A 21,190-nucleotide genomic window follows, 5' to 3' on the forward strand; every position below is an offset into this window, starting at 1 on the left:
AAGGCTCGGGGATTTTCGGAATGATACACAAGCAGTGGCTTTACTTTACTGTCACTGCTAGCATTTGCACACAATGCAAGGGTCAGAGGGACTTTCATGGGTTTATGGCCTAGCAGCTACTTCTCCTCTGCAGTGATGAAAGTCCTCTGGGGCATTTTTTTCTAAAACAATCCTGTTTCATTGCAGTTAAACACTTGTTGGGGGATGTAGCCTTCCTTTGTGATAAGCGCAGCAAAACGTGTGATGTACTCCTCAGCTGCCTTAATGTCAGCACTTGCAGCTTCACCGTGCCTCACCACCGAGTGGATGCCAGATCTCTCTTGAAATTTTCAAACCAGCCATGACTTGCCTTAAACATATCTTCTGCTGCCTCTTTTGAGGCTAATGGTTCTTTCTTCTTCAAGTCGCTGTAAATAATACATGTCTTTTCGCATATCACAGTCTCCATCACTATATCTCCTGCCAGCTCTTTCTCTTTCTCCCACACCACAGAAGCTTCTCTATTTCTTCATGGATGTTTGTCCTTAATTGGGACAGAATTGTAGTTTCTTTCACTGGATTTGCGCTTTTGATGGCATCCTTTTGTTTAATGATGGTACAAATTGTAGATGTATTGCGGTTGTTCAGCCTTGCCAGTTCAATGACTTGTACACCATGCTCATATTTTTCTATTATTTCTTGCTTTACTTCTATCGACATCATTCTCTTCTTATTCTCACCATTGTCCTTTACACTCCTTTCCTTTGGCCCCATGATAGCACACAAAAAAAGTTAGTAAAAAATGCAAAAATGATGCAAGAATGAGTACAGGGCACGAGATTCGACTTGATTCTGTGGGTAACACATGAGAAAGAACAAGATGCTGGAGTTGTAATGTCAATACTGGACCTGTGCACCAACACGCCAACTAGTGGCAGCTTCTTGAATCATGACTCACATCTCAAAATTTTGCTCCTATCTCGAACAAAAATACAGACCGAGTCGTAACTCGTATCTTAAAAAAATTTTTTTTGTATGTTGGTTGGCTCGTATCTCAAGGTACCACTGTACTTTAATCCGCAAGTTACACAGAGACACCAGGTCCAAATGAATTTTCAAGGAGTTTATTAATTAGCTGGCTAGCTACATGGGGCACAATCCCAAATCATGTAGAAAATCCCTACAATTCTGTGGCTGATTTTGTAGACCAAATCACATACAGGTTGGAGTGGGTAAGGAGGGGCTCGTGATCCCTTTGTCTAGAGGTATAGTTACTCTCATGACTTTAGGGTGAGTCAGTGTGTAGGAATTCTTTTTTTTTTTTTTTTTTTTGGTTTTTTTTTTTTGCATTTTTCTGAAGCTGGAAACAGGGAGAGACAGTCAGACAGACTCCCGCATGCGCCCGACCGGGATCCACCCGGCACGCCCACCAGGGGCAACACTCTGCCCACCAGGGGGCGATGCTCTGCCCATCCTGGGCATCGCCATGTTGCGACCAGAGCCACTCTAGCGCCTGAGGCAGAGGCCACAGAGCCATCCCCAGCGCCCGGGCCATCTTTGCTCCAACGGAGCCTTGGCTGCGGGAGGGGAAGAGAGAGACAGAGAGGAAGGTGCGGCGGAGGGGTGGAGAAGCAAATGGGCGCTTCTCCTGTGTGCCCTGGCCGGGAATCGAACCCGGGTCCTCCGCATGCTAGGCCGACGCTCTACCGCTGAGCCAACCGGCCAGGGCTAGGAATTCTTAATTAAGATACATAAACATTCTTTTCTAAAGGCTTTTAAGAAAAGAGAGGTGAAGGGATTCTCAGGTAACTTCTATCTTCCTTGCTCTGTAGTTAAATTATGACTTATCTGACCCAGTTGCCCTTGCAAGCCAGGAAGCTCCTGCATTCTTCTCTGTCCTTTCTCCACAGAAAGGAGGGGGTAAGAGGCCTGACTTTTCCTCTTTAAAATGGTGTTGCCAATACTAAGTTTTACAGCCCCTTGGCACCTTATCACAGAATCAGTTTCTTTTTTCTCTAATTGAGAAATACGGGGAGTTTCTCAATTCACAACCATAAAACCATGGAAGAAAATGGAGCAGAAAAATAAGGGAAATGGATGAAAGAAAACAATTTAAAGGACAGCAAAACAAATTAGCGGTTTCAATCTAAAGTTTTGAAAGACAGGAAAAGGATTTTTTAAAATGTAAAAATAGCAATTTTTATTTTTTTGTTTAAGCCAGGAAGTAAGTTGGTTGTGAAATCATTTTGTATTTTAAGTAATCATAAAGTATGGTTTACACATTTTGAAAACCTAAGAAAAAGGACAGTATGTTGAAATGAATGTGTAGACATGTTAGGCAGGATGGACAGTTACCCGGATAGGAGAAGAAGAAGGGGAGCAAGGAGGGTTTATCTCACCCATTAAATGAGGTGAGTCAGCAGTCTCGAAATGGACGAAAGAAGATAACCAGGTGTCCCAACAGTTACAAGCAAAGCTACAAAAGAGGAACCTTGAAACCCTGTCTATTAGCCCTGATAACAGAAAAACAATACCTTGCATCTAAGCGTGTATAACACCTAAGACCCCCACAGGCAGGGTGCTGAGACTAGTTGAGTTTGTCCTCTTGTTCCTATTTTGCTTGAACGCTGAACCCTGTCTCTTGCCTGAATCTTCCTGAAAGTGTAACAAGAACAGAGGAAAGGAGAAGCCCCTATGAGTCAGGTCTTCTCTGGTGACAGAAATACCATTCTCCCTTCACTCCCTCTACTTTCTTTTATAGCCTTTTGTTTTCCTTTATACCCACCTCCTAAGAACAGGTATATACTTCAACATCTCTGGGTATATATCTCAACCCTGGGTATTTGTATGTTCTTAAGTTTGGGTGTAGGCATACTTCGTTATGAGGGTATGTATCTCTGTGAGAGAGAAATGTAAGAGGAGGAAGCTGCTGCTTACTCACTGTCAAGGTTCCATGATTGAACTTCACAAGATAGCTTTTAGCCCAGTTTCTGTATTTGGGATCTTGGCTTCAGAAATTTTTTTCCAGGGCCTCTTGGCCAAATTGTCTTTAGGCTTGTGTTGGGCAGATAAAATATATTATGCTCACTTTGTTAAAGATGGCGCTGCTCACATGGAGGCCATTGCCCAAGTGATATTAATGTGTGTTGGGGGTGGGCTGTGGGCAGGCAGGATCGTTGTAGCCTGGAGCTTGGTTTTGGGATTAAGCCTTTCCTACCCTTTTTGATGTGGGGTGGTACAATCCCATCATGCCTCAGAGAAGTGACTGTATTAGAGACTTCCCTATTTTGTATGTTGGATTAAAGGTTTTGAATCTACACTATAAAATGGGGGCAGAACGAGAGCTTGCTCTCGTGGTTCCTGAGATTAGCATTAGAGAGCAGAGAGAGCAGAGCAGAGAGCAGAAAGAGGCCACGTGGAGGAGAAGCAGCCAAGATGGCGGAGTGTTGAGTGAGAAGTCAGTTAGTGTAGAGCAGGGGTCCCCAAACTACGGCCCGCGGGCCACATGCGGCTCCCTGAGGCCATTTATCCAGCCCCCGCCGCACTTCTGGAAGGGGCACCTCTTTCATTGGTGGTCAGTGAGAGGAGCCTAGTTCCCATGGAAATACTGGTCAGTTTGTTGATTTAAATTTACTTGTTCTTTATTTTAAATATTGTATTTGTTCTCGTTTTGTTTTTTTACTTTAAAATAAGATATGTGCAGTGTGCATAGGGATTTGTCCATAGTTTTTTTTATAATCCGGCCCTCCAATGGTCTGAGGGACAGTGAACTGGCCCCCTGTGTAAAAAGTTTGGGGACCCCTGGTGTAGAGTTTGTGCAGGGAGAAGGAAGGAGATGGGGAACTGAGGAGAATAAGGCTGGTGAGCTAGAAACTTTTGATTCTAGGAAACTCGGATAAGTCAGTAGCTTTGTGAGCACTGAATGTGAGTGGGTTTTGGAGCCCAGTGTGTGTTTTCACTTGCCTGCTGGGTGCAAGCTGGAATTAAAGATGATGGCCCATCAGTTTTTGGCTCCATTGTTTCTTTACCGACTGTCCAAATCCAATGCGAACCTGCATGGTACTGGCTGCTTTCTGGCTTTACAGCTTGCTAATTTTTCCTTGTCTGTTCAATATTTTTTTAAGGGCAAACCAGACACACTAATATATTGACATAAAATATGGCTTGAAGAAAAACTATCTGTAAGCTCAAAAATATCCGTTAATTATCTTCCCAGAAAAATGTATGTGGTTCATCACTGCAACTCTTGATCTCTCAGTCCCGGGTATCTTTTTCCCTATTTAGGCCACCCAGAAACCTTTCCATTCTTTACTCTGTGAGACAGTTGTTATGGAAATAAATCCCAGAAGGATGTTATTTGGCCTCATTATAACGACCTGAAACTGAATCTCTATCCTTGGCCTTGTATCTTTAAGAATAGACATGCCAGAATCCATGTTTCCACCAGAGCACAGGCTGAAATCACCAAGAGTAACTAGTCCTTCCAGAGAAGCCACTGCGAAGGCTTCAGAGCCCCTGGAGCCTCCGCCCTCTCAATACTCTGGTTCACGCTTTTAAAGACAAACACAAGGGGGCAGGCTGGGGTTCATTATCCTCACCACCATAAGCAAGCCACCTTTGCTCTTCAAACCTGTGTTGCAAATTATTACCAATAAAGTCCTGTGTTGAAAAAGAAAAAGAAAAAAAAAAAGGACAAAAGTAGACTGTAGTTTTAGGAACGGTAACCTTAGCCAGACAATCTTGACATTCAGTAATAAATTGTACATTCAAATGTCAAACCCTTTAGCTGCATTTGAGATTTCTCTACCCTTCATTATGGTAATTCAAGTAATACAATAGTCCGGTAATAATATCGTTGTGATAAATTGTATAAGTTAAAAGAAGTTTTCTCATACTTATATCTGTAAGTTAATTGGACCTTAAATTAACATATAGAAACTTACTGAAATCACTGGGTTGATTAAAAGTTAATATTGCATGTTTATATTTGTCCTGAAAAAATATTTACTCTTTCCCCAACCCCCACCTCCAGAGTCTAACAGAGGGGAAAAAAATTCCTAAGGAGTGATCACAGAATATAAAATCTTGCATTTTTGTTTTAGGAAAAAAGTTAGCAGAGATACTAATTTCTTTTTTTTTTTCTTTTTTTTTTTTTTCTTTTTTTTTTTTTGTATTTTTCTGAAGCTGGAAACGGGGAGGCAGTCAGACAGACTTCCTCATGCGCCCGACCGGGATCCACTCGGCATGCCCACCAGGGGCGATGCTCTGCTCATCCTGGGCATCGCTCTGTCGCAACCAGAGCCACTCTAGTGCCTGGGGCAGAGGCCAAGGAGCCATCCCCAGTGCCCAGGCCATCTTTTGCTCCAATGGAGCCTCAGCTGCGGAGAGGAAGAGAGAGACAGAGAGGAAGGAGAGGGGGAGGGGTGGAGAAGCAGATGGGCGCCTCTCCTGTGTGCCCTGGCTGGGAATCGAACCCAGGACTTCTGCATGCCAGGCCAACGCTCTACAACTGAGCCAACTGACCAGGGCGAGATACTAATTTCTAAAGAAGACATAGAGGGGGAAATTTCAAGATTCCCAGTTCTTGGTATTATTCACTAGTCATGAAAACTTGGACATGTAAATCTAATCTTCAAATTCCTCACTGGCAAACTAAAAATACCACCTACCTTAACTACCTCACATTGTAGGTTTGATAAATGTATAAACAGCATTTTGTAAATGATGAAACAAAAAAATAATATCTGTTTGTACTTTACAAATGTAAACTCTTGCCAGTTACAGTTACTTTTTTTCTTTTGGTCAGCCCAGCTCCAACAACTCCCACACAGAGCAACTGAACACTGTTATGCCCTCTGTGCACATTCCGTTTCAGCATTCGTACTGACTTAGTTCATTCAGCTCACACTACTTGTAGGAAGACAAATTGTCAGAATCCATGATAAAAATGCACTGCTTTATTTGCTTTTCAACGAGGAATTTGAATTATATGGCATTTTGATTGTATATTTTGATTACATTTATCTTTAAATATGACATTTTCATGTATATCATTTTGCTTCTGTTTGTAATAGCAAGAGGTCATTTGTGAACCCAACCCACCATAATAATTCTTTACATTCCGGACAAATGAATTTAACTATCACAGATTCTCTGTGGAAGTCTCAGCTAAAACTGTGGTATAGCCACATTTCCTTAGGTTACTTTTAATTAGTATTTTAAACAAAGTGTGAACTTTTCTAGCCTTACTTTATGCCATAGAAAGGCTATGTTATTTAAAATTCTAGTATACTCTTCCCAGACAGATTAGTGATATTAAAAAGAACAACAAAATCTCTCACTGGTATTAGATTTTTATTCCAATTTGATTTACATTCCAATGGGAATTATAAAATGTATTCACTCTTTTACTCTTACATTGTGGCTTAAAATCTTAGTGCAAACTATAAAACATGATAAATTTGCAGATCAAAATTAGGCTAGTTGCTTGAAGTAACAAGTTTTTAAACCACCATTTTCTACCTCCACACCAAGGATAACCTTCTAATTAGCGGTCAGCATGCTGTGATAGCAGGTTAGTGCTGAGACTGGAGTAACAGAACGATCGCAGACCTTCCCCAGGCCCACATCAGGAGTCCTACTATGCCTTCTCATAGTGGCGAACAGAAACTACATCACCGAATGTAAGCGTCTGAAAGATTCAAAAGATAACCAAACCATTTTAGACAGGAACATCAGCAGTTGAAATTTTTAAAGATTATCGTGTATATGATTTTAATATTTTGCAAAAGAACAATAGTATTTACAAACATTAAATGCTGTATAAGCTTTTCATTTCTTAAGACAAAATGCAATGAAACCCTTGTATTTATTGAGTAAATAACATGTACATATAGTTCATGTCTCTAAAAGGAAAATGAAGCAAAAACTGAGATTAAATATCTAGAATTAGGCCAAAAGAATTTTTTTTTTTGCTTTAAATTATCAAAGTACGTAATTGGAACAAATTCACTATCTGCAATGAAAGTGAATGAAATTTATGGTAGGTTTTCAAAACAAATTACAATTGACGACATAGATAACTTTCTTAGAGTTTTTAAGAAATTCAAATCATTTGGGCAAATGGTATTTGTTCCCAAACCAGCAGGCAAGAATAAGCGTGTAACTTCTCTTACTGCTTTGGCTGTCAGGCTTTATTCTGTGTGAACCTTGGTGATTAGGTGGGTCCATGGAATGTGGGTTCAATGTCAAACCCAACTTGAGCAATTGCTATAAAATCTCTTGACAAATTTAAGGGCTTTTTAATTTTACACGTATTGATGTGATTTTTAATGGTATAGTGTGCTCCTCTTTATCATCCATTGTCTTAATCTCCTTTTTTGAACTCAATCTTGCCTGAGCCCCATCACACATCCAAAGCTGAGCTACCCTCTGTTTTAGATTAAATGGAGGAAAATGGGGATAAAAGCACAAAGGAAAATTTAGATTGAATTTTTCAGAAATGAATCCTTTCTTTTGGTGATCACTGCAGAACAATGTGGCCAAATATCTGTGAATATGAAAGAAAAACAGTCCTTTTGCTCCCCACTTCCCCATTAAAAGTCGTATAAATCTGTAAATCTTACATCTCAACCTACAACAGCTCTGATTGTAGTGTAGGGGAGGAGAATAAACAAGTCATTTTTTTAAATAACAAAAACAAAACTAAAAACCTTTCTGTTTTTATCTTAAAAGTAATACGTAAAGTAATTCTCTAAAAAAGCAAAATGATACATTGACAATTCCAATGTGGTCAAAATACCATTACTCAGTTCACACAAGCATGTGTATACACACGCACATACACATACACACAGTGTCTGGGATGCTAGATTAAAGCATAACATTTTTCCCAGTTTATGGTGTTACACGTCATTCAAGAAATTATTTTTAATTATTTCCTATTTTATAATTTTTACATGACTACCAATTTTGAATAGGTATGTATAAATGTAACTTATATAGTAAAAAAAAAAGGAAAAAAAAGACTGTAACATCAAAATAGTTCTTTCTGAGGAGAAATTAGAGAGGATTTTCATATTTTTATATTGTGTTATATTTTAAATTATCTGCAGTGAACTTATATAACCTCTGTAAACTAAAATATAAAATATTTGAAGATCTCTTATTTATAATAGAAGCTATAAAGTAATTTTTCTGAGATCTAGTAATTTTGATATTCTTAGAGGAATATCAATCATCTTTAGATATTTTCATGATTGTTGGTTTTATATTTAGATTTCATTTGAGGGTTAGGCATTCATAGTAATCCTACAAAATTGACACACAGTTTTAACTAAATTAGTAGCAACATTTTTAAACTACAATAAACATTTTTTCCTATTTTACTATAATTAAAGAATCAGAGCTGAGGAAATAATTAGCTAGGATCTGTTTACTTCTTCTCCTTTACACATGGTTAAAGAACCTTGCTAATGACTTAATGTTATTAAAGAGAGGAGGAGGGAGGGAAGGAGGAGAGAAGGGGGAGAGATTAAAGGGGATGAAGGCATTGGGGAAGGAGGGATATAAAGGGAGGTGAAAAAAGGGGGAGAGGGAAAAGAAGAAAGGAGGGGAGAATTGCCACTACTTACCATAACCATTTTGCCATCCTTAATTTCTCTTACAAAATTTGTTTCTTTGCCATCCCATTTCTGTACATGAACAAGTTTGTCTCCATCCAGGCTAACAACAGACTGAGAACAACAAAATGCAGAACATAGCAATAGTTACAGATCCAATTTCTGATCTAAAAGTCAAATGAAGTAAATTTTGAAAGATTTGTATAATTGAATAAGTTGTGATCAACTCATTTTTATATCAGTACTATATCCTCTGTTGCTTCTAGGGTCATTACTATGTAAACTGTAATAATTTATAATTTAATTGAAATGTTACATCTCGATGCAAAGACTTCATATATTAGAAATAAAAATTCTGAACAAGCGCTTTCAGACTAATCACCCTTCTCCTTTAAGCAAAGCCTTAGAAAGAGATAAGCTATTTAGTCATTCCGAGGTAGTCAGAGAGATTAAATAAAATGCAACCATTCTTTCAAACATACGCTATTAAATACTTTTTGAAAGACAGGTTTGATATATAAGGCGAAAACACATAGTAAAAAATAGATTCAAGTTTTGAGCTAGAGCAAGTATCCATTGATCAAAACATAACCTACACCTGCTAGAATGTACAATTAACTCTATGTCCTTCTCTATGAATCGAAAAACTGAGAACATTCTCCACCTGAATCCCTCCTTTTAATCCCCTCATGCCACCCTCACCCTGGAGAAGTAGCTTTTTACCTTACAATTCCTGTCATCTGCAGTGGTTTCATCAAACTCTTCTCCCAAATAGAAACTAATATCTGTGTTCTTGAATGTGCTTTGAGTCCTGATCACCACTTTGTCCCCCTCCTGACTGATGATCACTGTTGGCTTAGTCACGTTGCCCACCTGCCTAGTGGCAAAGCCCACACCTGAAATAGCAAAGGGAAGCGATACAGACAGCAGCGACTGTGTATTCCAAAATACCTCACAAAACTGGGAACTGCTTTCTTTCTTTGGAATTCAGGTCCTAAAGTATAAGTTTCGTTAGAGCATGTTTAGCTCATTAATCACGCACTACAACTACTGAGCTATAATAATACATAGATGCACAAATAAGTGGAAGCCGAAGGGAAGACGACAAAGGCACAGAAGCTTCACATCCACTACAGACTATCAAATGTACCATTATCTGGCCCTGGGCAAGAAAGCAAGCAACTGCCACGTTAAAAATCTATTCCCTGCAAAACGCACTGCCTAGCATCTAATTTTAACAGTGTGATCTATCAGTCTTTGTCACTTGCCAATCTAACAGGTGAAGAAGAAATCTGCAAGTATCTGAAGCTGTAGATTAAAAAGAGAACTTTTTTTTTTAACCTACCTAGAGCCTTCATGTACTCATCGAAGTTCTGACTGTCAGTCAGCTTCCAGGTAGCACAGAAAGCCTCCACCATCCTTGCCCTTTTCCCGTTAGCTTTGAAAACAGATACAAGAGACAGGAGGGAGGGCTTTTGAATGCTTGCAATTCAGAAGACCCCTTTGCACTTCTTCATAGCGGCTCCTACCTTCTTATTTGGAAAGAGGTGGGCAGAAAGCCAAGGACTTAAATCACAAACACACCCCTCCAGTGTCCTTTCCAGGAGGCTGTTGCAGGGAGAGGGTGGGAGGGGAGGCTCAAATGAGGTTCCAATTCTCTTTGTGATTGGCTCAGGCCACTGGGTTAGCGGAGTAGGTCAAGTTCCTCCCAGTCCTCACACTGCAGCCTTTCTGCCTGAGAAAGCTCTGGGAGGATTCAATAGGGCTGGAGGCAGGGAACGAGAAAATAAGAGAGGGTCTTTCAGGTTCAGCTTGAAAACTTGGCAAAGGCTATTTCAGACTGTGAGGAAAGAAAAAAGATGCACAATAGGACATTCAGATTGATTTCCGTTAATGGCAAAGCTGGTTCCACAAATGAGGACACCCCCTTAAAGAAAACCACTGAAATGCCAGGCTTTTCAGACAATGGAGGCTGAATAGTGTCTTTTATTTTCTCTTATATTTACAGAAAGAGCAAAATACGAGCTAGAGCATGCCAAACTAGGAAAAGAAGCAGGGAAAGTTGTAAACGCCTTCCTTAGATTGAATAGCTAGAAGGCTGTTCTGACTGAGTAGCAGGGGGACACGAACTCATTTTGGCCTCTTCCCAAAACAAATCGAGTGAATTTAAAGATCCCATTGAGCCTTCTGAGAATGTGAGAACCAGACTAAGATGAAAAGGGAACCTAAGGAAGAATATGGTTAGGGTTCACTAATGAAGTATAAAAATAAAGAAAAGAATGTTTTTTACCCTCCTTCAGCAAGTTATATGTATAATTTATGTGGGGAAACTGGACAGATCATTTACTAAGATTTTAAATAACCGGCGGTATAACACTTTTTTTTTTTTTTAAATTTTTGAGGCCACAATTACATAAATGTAATCTACATAGAAACTGGGAATTAGCGATGGGAGAGGTTAGGAAGTGGAGGAGCAGTGAGACTCGGAAGAGTTTGGCTTCACTTTGTCCTAGCTCAGGGCACCCCAAGATTGGTAAAATGCCGCGAGGGTTTCAAGTAGAGCATTTAAAGGAGCTCTCGGGACCTCAGCTTCATCCAGCGTTCCTTCCTGCTTTATTAGTGTTGACCGTGGATAAAAAGCAGGTTCCCTTCTTGCTTTTCAGAATGGGGAAATCAGATTTGGCAAGCCTTGCTCTTCTTTTTCCTCCTATTTAAACTTCAGTCCACTCTGCCTTTCAACTTCTGTCCACACCAAGTATAAGAGAAGGCTCAGAACGCATCTTACTCCAACTGCCAGTTCCGTGATTCTACTTTGGGGCTGCAGAAGTATCGCAAGGAGCTCATTCAACATAAACTCAATCTTCCCCACACCTGCTCTTCATCCTGGCTTCCCTAAGTTTGTGAATGGCACTATTGCCCATCAGCTGCATAAACCAGAAAACCTGAAATCATTTCTAACTCTTGACCCTCTGCAATCAAAGTCAGTGTCAAGAACTATCTATTTCACTTCCTGAATATTTTTCCCTATTTTGTCATTCTGCCCTTGTCCCCACAATCACTATCTTAATTCAAGGAACCACTCTCTTTTACTAGATCTATGGCAATAGTCTTGTAACTATTCTTTCTGCAGCTGCTCCTGCTCCCCAGTCTCTTCACTGCACTGAAGCCTAAGGGACCTTGTAAAATACGAATTGGCATTTCCCTGGTGACAGAAGGTGTTGAGCACATTTTCATGCGGTTCTCTGATGTTTGTGTATGCTTTCTGATGAAGTGAGTGTTCCGATATTTTGTTCATTTTCAATTGGGTTGTTTGTCTCTTTACTGAATTTTACGTCCTTGGTATATTTTAGATAAAAGTCACTTGTCGAATATATGTTCTTCAAAGAAAAAAATCTTCTTTTCATTTTTTCAATTCTGATGATGGTTTCATTGGTGTGTCAAAACTTATCAGGAGTGCACATAACTATGTGCAACAAATTTATATCAATGATGCTATAGTAAAAGTATTTTTAAATATCTAAATGTTATCTTGTTCTTCTCCTGTTAAGCTCCAAATGACTTCTTCCTGCTCTCAGGTTAAAGAATAACATTCTTAAAGTTGCCTAATCCAGACCTGCCACTAACAGTGAAGGGCTGGGAGTAAGAATGCAAATAGAGGTTCACGTGCCATATGCCAAACAGAAAAAGCAATGCAGGGGTCTCCAAACTTTTTACACAGGGGGCCAGTTCAGTGTCCCTCAGACCGTTGGAGGGCCGCCACATACAGTGCTCCTCTCACTGACCACCAATGAAAGAGGTGCCCCTTCAGGAAGTGCGGCGGGGGGCGGATAAATGGCCTCAGGGGGCTGTATGCGGTCCGCGGTCCGTAGTTTGGGGACGCCTGCCCGTTAAAGGATGCTTACAATCACCTGGGGCCTCAGCCAGGGCTTTAAAAGCCCACCCCTTCACCCTTTCCGATGGCAACCCCGCAGTTGCCTACAGGACTCGGTGTTAACACAGATCTGTGGGGTAGACAGGCAGGAGCTGGTCTGGAACCCAAGGTTTCCAGTCAGTGCCCAGAATCCCCTAAACCTGGGATTAGGACTAAATTCAATTTGGTGTTATGCTGTCAGGAGCCTGAAGATGCCAGAGGCCACCATAAAAAGCCTGAAATAAAACTATTCACACCCTCTGGTATTAATTGAGCGTTTGAACCAAGGCCCTGAAGCTATAAATTTTTTTTTTTTTTTTTTTTTTTTTGTATTTTTCTGAAGCTGGAAACGGGGAGAGGCAGTCAGACAGACTCCCACATGCGCCCAACCGGGATCCACCCGGCACGCCCACCAGGGGCAACGCTCTGCCCACCAGGGGGCGATGCTCTGCCCCTCCGGGCATCGCTCTGCACGACCAGAGCCACTCTAGCGCCTGGGGCAGAGGCCAAGGAGCCATCCCCAGCGCCCGGGCCATCTTTTGCTCCAATGGAGCCTTGGCTGCGGGAGGGGAAGAGAGAGACAGAGAGGAAGGAGGGGAGGGGGGTGGAGAAGCAAATGGGCGCTTCTCCTGTGTGCCCTGGCCGGGAATCGAACCTGGGTCCCCCGCACACCAGGCCGACGCTCTACCGCTGAGCCAACCCACCAGCCGAAGCTATAAATTTTTTACAAACTATTTTTTTTTGCTAAATCTAAATGACTAATTCATTTAAGCAACCCATTCTCTATGTTAGAGGTTCTCAAACCAAATGTTTAAGCATTATTTTTAAATATATTTAAAAAGCATATTTTAATATATTTAAAAGCATATTTAAATATATTTAAAAGCATATTTTAAATATATGCTTTTTTCATAGTCCAAAAATGTAAGAGTGTCAAGAGCAGGACTCATGTGATAGACATCTTTATCTTAGCTCTTTGTAGATTGTGGTCCTGAAATATTTGTTTATATTCATTTCTTTCTTCTACTCTTTAGATAAGGAATATGAGCTGATGATATATTTATTCTAACTGAAAGCATATATTTCTATAATTCTGATTCTTTCATACTTTATATAAAATATAAAAGCCCAGCAATTCTGAGTCAGTTTTTTGTTGTGTGTTAATTTAGTAATAAGTGGAAGAAAATATTGCTATACAGATTTCTGTACTACAATTTTTAGGAAAAGTCTATTAACTATTTTATAATTCTCTGAACTGACACATTTAACCTTACTATTTTTAATTAATTATTCAAAAACCAAAAGATTTATACCTAAGAATAATTTCTTTCAAACAGTAGGTTATTTGCTCTGATTATTGAAATCCATTTTGTTGTTTGTTTTGTTTTATTTTATTTTATTTTATTATTTTATTTTTTTCATTTTTCTGAAGCTGGAAACAGGGAGAGATAGTCAGACAGACTCCCGCATGCGCCCTACCGGGATCCACCCGGCACGCCCACCAGGGGCGACGCTCTGCCCACCAGAGGGCGATGCTCTGCCCATCCTGGGCGTCGCCATGTTGCGACCAGAGCCACTCTAGCGCCTGAGGCAGAGGCCACAGAGCCATCCCCAGCGCCCAGGCCATCTTTGCTCCAATGGAGCCTTGGCTGCGGGAGGGGAAGAGAGAGACAGAGAGGAAGGAGGGGGGGAGGGGTGGAGAAGCAGATGGGCGCTTCTCCTGTGTGCCCTGGCCAGGAATCGAACCCGGGTCCTCTGCACCGTAGGCCGACGCTCTACCGCTGAGCCAACCGGCCAGGGCTGTTTTGTTTTATTTTTAACGAGAGAGAGAGAGAGAGAGAGAGAGAGAGAGAGAGAGAGAGAGAAAGCAAAGAGATGAGAAAAATCAACTCATAGTTGTGGCACTTTATTTGTTCATCAATTGCTTCTCATACATGCCTTGAGGGAGTTGGGGGCTCCAGCTGAGCCAGTGACCCTTTGCTCAAGCCAGTGACCTTGGGCTCAAGCCAGCGATGTGGGCTCAAGACAGTGATCATGGAGTTCTGTCTACGATCCCACGCTCAAACCAGCAACCTGCATTCAAGCCAGCAACCTCGAGGTTTGAAACCTGAGTCCTCAACGTCCCAGACTGATACTCTTATCTACTGCACCATTGCCTGGTCAGGCAAATTGGGAGATCTTGACAAATTTCCATATAGGATTGAATCTTCTAGTACCTACTTTATGGCAATTTTTTCTTCTTAAAAAAAACAACAGGGTATTAATACATTTTTATAACTGCTCTTGAACAAACTAAGCCAAACAAAACCACAACACTTTTTTATCAAATACCCAAGGTATAACAAGAAAGTTTAAATGACATTCGAAGTACTTGCCTGAGGTTTGTTTTCTTACTAGAGTACACAATAAAAATGGTAATAGAATATTTCTTCAGATGGAAATATGTACTTACACAATGTGATTGCAATCCTTCTCATGATAGGCAACAGATAAGATCAGACAAGCTCCTTTTCTGAAGCAGTGGTACAAAGTTCCTTATGGGTTCGGTCGGCTGTTTGTCGCATGAACACTTATCATATCATACCTCCAGCCCCCCCTCCCCAAATAATCGACCAGCTAAACCAGCTTTAGATGCCAGGATGGTGAACCTTCAAACAAGGCTTAAAGTGATGTGAGTAATAGAATTTGATGAGAGTTGGGGGTGGAAAAACCTGTAAATTATATGTCCCTTGGTGTTGTGAAACTTTTATATCATTGCACTTTTTAAAATGTGAAGTAGACCAGAGAGAAAATGCACATCCAGGTGTGGCACACTCTTGAAAAGAAGTGTTGTTCTTCTCTCTTGGAGAACAAAAAGCTAATGAAAACCATATGATGAAGCACTCACTGGCTGTCTTTCTGATGTGCTTCTCATCGTTTTCTGTTTCCACAGTTTTTCCTCCTTTACGTTAGCTAAGTATTCCACTCTCCACATTTTCTTGGGCATAAGATGTAGAGGAAGTCTGTGACCTGTTTTTAGATCTGACAAAGTGACTTGGGAGAGAAGTTTGTTTCAGGTTTGTTATGAAAAAGTTTTGGGACCTTCTTTCTTCAAATCATTTGCATTCTACAACTCTGTCAAGAAAACTTCCCTATCCACCCCCCTAGTTTATACCTGTTTTTTAGAGGTTATCTCAACTATTCTTCCCTCAAGGAAGACTGGATCAGAATACTAGTGTCACTCTATGAGTTTATTTATGTCTTTTTCAACATATTGTCATTTTAGTTAAATACTTTTGAAAATGTCTTTCTCCTCCATTAGAACCTAAGTTTCCTGTAGCATCTATTTTAGCATCTTTGTTTTTTATTCTCCATTGTGCTTTGCCTCTATTGTCTAACACAGTAAAAAGTCCACAGTGTTTGTTTAACAAATGTTAAAGGTATGGGTCAATATAGAGAGTGAACACACAGAATCAGAGAACTTCATAAAAAAGTAGGTATACAAACTATTGTACACACAGTCTTTTCGAAGTTTCTATCTCTTTGCAACATACATATTTTCTGAGGAAGAATGTCTAAACTTCTTTATTTCTGTCACGTTAATTTTGCGAGAAAAGTAAGATTCATTGTTTTTAGATTCTTTTTTTCTTTGAAGTAAAAATACAAAGCATCCTCTGAGAAAACATCCAAATGCATGATAAATTTATTAAACACAAGAATAGGAGACTTTTGAGACATGTCAGTAGAAACCTGGTGCAAATGAGCATGCATGGAAACTGTTCTTTCAGTGGACCCTCTGGTTTGTTTATTAAAGATTATTATAAAAAATGTATAAGATTTTCTTTTGAGGGGGGTTTTAAAATCTTTGAAGATCTCTGTTGTTACCTCTGCATATGAAATGCCAGAATCAGCTTTGGGTAATGATTACCAGACAGGTAGCTAGAAAAGAAAGGTATTAATCTGGGATTAGTTGAAGATTAAACAAACCACTCTAGCTATTTTTTTACAAAAACTGAGGAAAATTAGGGACTTCAGTCCTTAAAATTTATTTTCTTTTTTTTTAATTGTTTTTATTTATTCATTTTAGAGAGGAGGGGGGAGATACAGAGAGAGAGAGAGAGAGAGAGAAGGGGAGGAGCAGGAAGCATCAACTCCCATATGTGCCTTGACCAGGCAAGCCAGGGTTTTGAACCGGCAACCTCAGAGTTTCCAGGTTGACGCTTTCTCCATTGCGCCACCACAGGTCAGGCTCTTTTTTTTTTTTTTTTTTTTTTTTTTTTTGTGACAGAGACAGAGAGTCAGAGAGAGAGAAAGACAGACAGAAAGGGCGAGAGATGAGAAGGAGAAGCACCAGTTCTTCATTGTCGCACCTTAGTTGTTCATTGATTGTTTTTTCATATGTGCCTTGATCAGGCAGCTACAGCAGACTGAGTGATCCCTTGCTCGAGCCAGCGACCTTGGGCTCAAGCTGGTGAGCTTTGTTCAAACCAGATGAGCCCGCACTCAGGCTGGCAACCTCAGGGTCTCGAACCTGGGTCCTCCACATCCCAGTTCGACACTCTATTCACTGCGCCACAACCTGGTCAGGCCTTACAAAATTCTTAAAAGAGTTGAAGGACTATGTTTTATGCTCAGTTGAGCTTTAGGGAATACTCGAGAATACACTGCCACATCACAGAAACTGACCTGTGAAGGAAACAGTTTTTTCTACTCTAATTACAAGGTTGAGGAATCAGGCAGCTGTTTTTTCATGTGCTGTCTCCAGAAATGTCCTGTCTTAACCATCATCAAATAATGAGGGAGCTTCACTCAGAAATATTGATTCCAGAGCCACGCCACATGGACCATATCTCAATAGCAAAATGGGTGACTTGGGTATATTTTCTCTCACCACTTAACTGGATTCTGAATTCAAGTCTTACACAAATACATATGACAGGCATGTCCTAAATCAAATGTAAATGTAGAAGTTTGGGAAATGTTTTACTCTCTGTTGTCTCTGCAAAGCAGAGAAGACCACAAAAAGCAGTGGGAGCAGAAGTCAGGTGACTCAATTTACCACAACCCATTTACTACTTAGAGATAATTGTATATTTTTAAGAAAGGCAGATTTTAAGAAAGGAGAATTATAAAAAGAGATCTTGTAGGTCTGAAAATATTCTAGAATAGTAATTCCTCAAACTGAATGACCATTAGAATTACCTGAGGATATTTATAATAATGCAGATTCCAAAATCACCCAAGAAATGTTGATATACAGTGTGTCTGTAAAGTCACGGTGCACTGGGAGGGTTTTCCTTTTATTTGGTGCAGATTTCACATTTCTATCGTCTTTTGTTGTTTTCCTGTGACCGGTCAAAAGTACACCATGACTTAATGGACACAGAGGGGCTGGGATATGCCTGGATTTTGCAGTGAAAAACAAAATCTTAGATTAAAATCCTATGTCTGTTAATGCATTTAATGACTTAAGAGTTATAAAATAAATAGTATGTTCCAAACTTTCAGAATCATCTGAGTATAAACTTGCATTCTAATGTTTATTCAATGCTAAATACAAAAAAAGTATAAAAGACCAGGAATACTATTAGTTCCTTGACCATGATTCTAGAAATGGCATATGACTCATATCAAGGATGCCTCTGTATTAAAAATAATGTGCTATATGATACTCAGCGAAGAAGAAACATGACCTAATTATCCTAAGGATAAATATATTAAACCAATCTAACATGTAAAGTTCTGTGTTGCAATGGAGCATGTCCTGAATCATAATACAAATTTTCAGGATTCATAAACTTAATCAGCTCTGTTCATTTATATTGAGACATTTCTGATGACATAGAAAGTTGTTTTTTTTGTTTGTTTGTTTTTACAGAGACAGAGAGAGAGTCAGAGAGAGGGATAGACAGGGACAGACAGACAGGAATGGAGAGAGATGAGAAGCATCAATCACTAGTTTTTTCATTGCGTGTTGCAATACCTTAGTTGTTCATTGATTGCTTTCTCATATGTGCCTTGACCGTGGGCCTTCAGCAGACTGAGTAACCCCTTGCTCGAGCCAGCGACATTGGGTCCAAGCTGGCGAGCTCGGGGTCTCGAACCTGGGTCCTCTGCATCCCAGTCCGACGCTCTATCCACTGCGCCACAGCCTGGTCAGGCGACATAGAAAGTTTTATCTCAAGAGAGCATATGATCAAATTGAATCTTCAGATGAATAAAATATTTTTATCCTCATTTTATAGAAGAAACGCAATCTTTAAATAAATGTTTTTCACCTAAATTTTAAGTCTTTGCAACACATCATTTTCACGATAATTTACTGGAGCAGCTCTTGATGTAGTGTGATCAATAATATCATTACAGGCCCTGGCCGGTTGGCTCAGCGGTAGAGCGTCAGCCTGGCGTGCGGGGGACCCGAGTTCGATTCCCAGCCAGGGCACTTAGGAGAAGCGCCCATTTGCTTCTCCACCCCCCACCCCCTCCTTCCTCTCTGTCTCTCTCTTCCCCTCCCGCAGCCAAGGCTCCATTGGAGCAAAGATGGCCCGGGCGCTGGGGATGGCTCCTTGGCCTCTGCCCCAGGCGCTAGAGTGGCTCTGGTCGCAGAGCGACGCCCTGGAGGGGCAGAGCATGGCCCCCTGGTGGGCGTGCCGGGTGGATCCCGGTCGGGCGCATGCGGGAGTCTGTCTGACTGTCTCTCCCCATTTCCAGCTTCAGAAAAATACAAAAAAAAAAAATACAAAAAAATAAATAATAATAATAATATCATTACAAATTATAAATAGGCCATTGACATTTGTGGCAGTTTTCACCCAGTAGCTTATTGGAAAGTATAGAATTATAAGGATGTTTTTGAATGCTAGTGATACAAAATTAGAATAAAAGAAAATTGGGGAAGTAATTTCTATTTTTTTATTTCCAAAGCAGCTTTTTAAGCTGAAAATGTCAATTGAAACAATTATTATGATTGTTACTTCTGTTGTTGGTTTTAAGCATGTAAAAGCAACTTTACAAATGTCAGTACCCATCAATTTGGTGAAGCATGAGACCTCATAGGATTCTTTTTTAAAATGCCAGAATTTTGTAAATTTAATCCTTTTCACATTAATTTCCTATCCATTTGGAAATATTTAATATTTTAAAAATAACATTTGTAACAAAAAAAAAATAACATTTGTAACATAAATGAATATAAAGGACCCTATTGAGAAACTGTAGTAAGTTAAAATGCTTCTGCAATTCAAATACGTTGACCAAACATTTTTTTTTCTGCCATTTTGGTACATATAGGAAAGTGCTCATTATTGAATGAAATGACTCTATGTAAAACATATATAATAATGTATTTTGTGTGTGTTTTTACAAAGAGGGCTTACAAAGAATATAATTCTATAAATTATACATTATAATTTTATATCTTCTTCTTTTTTTTTTAATTAAGTGGGAGGCAGGGAGGCAGAGAGACATATTCCTGCTAGCACCCTGACAGGAAATCACCTGCAAGCCCTCTATGGCAGGGGTCCCCAAACTTTTTACACAGGGGGCCAGTTCACTGTCCCTCAGACTGTTGGAGGGCCGGACTATTAAAAAAACTATGAACAAATCCCTATGCACACTGCACATATCTTATTTTAAAGTAAAAAAAACAAAACAGGAACAAATACAATATTTAAAATAAAGAACAAGTAAATTTAAATCAACAAACTGACCAGTATTTCAATGGGAACTATGCTCCTCTCACTGACCACCAATGAAAGAAGTGCTCCTTCTGGAAGTGCGGCAGGGGCCGGATAAATGGCCTCAGGGGGCCGCATGCAGCCCGTGGGCCGTAGTTTGGGGACCCCTGCTCTATGGGGTGATGCTCTGTCTATCTGGGGCAGATGCTCCGGAGCTCAGTAACCAAGCCATTTTAACACTTGAAGTGAGGCCATGAAGCCATCCTCAGTGCCTGGGGCCAACACGCTCAAGCTAATCAAGCCATGGTTGTGGGAAAGGAGGGGGCGGGAGGAAAGAAGACGGTCTCGTGTGCCCTGTGCCCTGACCGGGAATCAAACCCAAGATATTCACTTGGTGAGCCTACGCTCTACCGCTCTGCCAACCAGTTAGGGCCTATAATTTTCTTATAAATACAATTTATAAATTATTAAAAATAGCAATTTTAAAAGACTTGAATCTTGGGAAGTGTATGCTGCTAGTATCTCTAATCTGTAATATTTAAAACAAAAAGTTGAACATGGATAGATAATATTTGGAAAGCCTTACTATGTCCTGTGAAAGTCCACGTCATCATGACCATATCTTCAAATTTCCTGAGATGAGTTTTGATAGGTCACTTCCAGATTCCTGTTGCTGTCAGCAATGGGAAATTTCAGAGTATGGCCTTGCAATTGTCATGTGCTTAACCTGTTTTGTACTGTATCAGACAAGTGTGGAACAGTCTTGCTCTCATTTACACAGAGAAACAACTAAAAGGAGAAATCGCAAATTTGGCACATTTTTTTAAAGTTTTGGGAAAACAAAGTTTACATTACAAAAATTACAAAAACCTGTGTTTGAATGGTATAACATCACTCCTTTCTCCCTTTTCCCTACAGCCAAATTCCATTTTTTTTTTATGTTATAAGCATCTTTAAATTCAATTTATTGGGGTGACATTAACCACCTCTTATTTCCTTGATACCTGTCAATCCATGACTGCATG

General features: G+C 40.0%; 1 protein-coding gene and 1 non-coding gene across 2 annotated transcripts; both read right to left on the reverse strand.

Moving 5' to 3' along the window:
• Positions 1-6,314: 6,314 nt before the first annotated feature.
• Positions 6,315-10,217, reverse strand: FABP7 (fatty acid binding protein 7). Its single transcript, XM_066371791.1, has 4 exons — positions 9,946-10,217; positions 9,324-9,496; positions 8,613-8,714; positions 6,315-6,670 (listed from the first exon to the last, which is right to left on the reverse strand). Exons 1-4 carry the CDS (start codon positions 10,016-10,018, stop codon positions 6,620-6,622), a joined length of 399 nt encoding a protein of 132 aa, XP_066227888.1. The 5' UTR covers positions 10,019-10,217; the 3' UTR covers positions 6,315-6,619.
• A 4,018-nt stretch (positions 10,218-14,235) lies between these two features.
• On the reverse strand, positions 14,236-14,311 carry TRNAR-ACG (transfer RNA arginine (anticodon ACG)). Its single transcript has one exon. It is a non-coding gene; the product is annotated as a tRNA-Arg (tRNA).
• Between the last annotated feature and the right edge of the window lie 6,879 nt (positions 14,312-21,190).

This window comes from Saccopteryx leptura, chromosome 3 (assembly GCF_036850995.1).
Source record: "Saccopteryx leptura isolate mSacLep1 chromosome 3, mSacLep1_pri_phased_curated, whole genome shotgun sequence".
Taxonomy (NCBI): domain Eukaryota; kingdom Metazoa; phylum Chordata; class Mammalia; order Chiroptera; family Emballonuridae; genus Saccopteryx; species Saccopteryx leptura.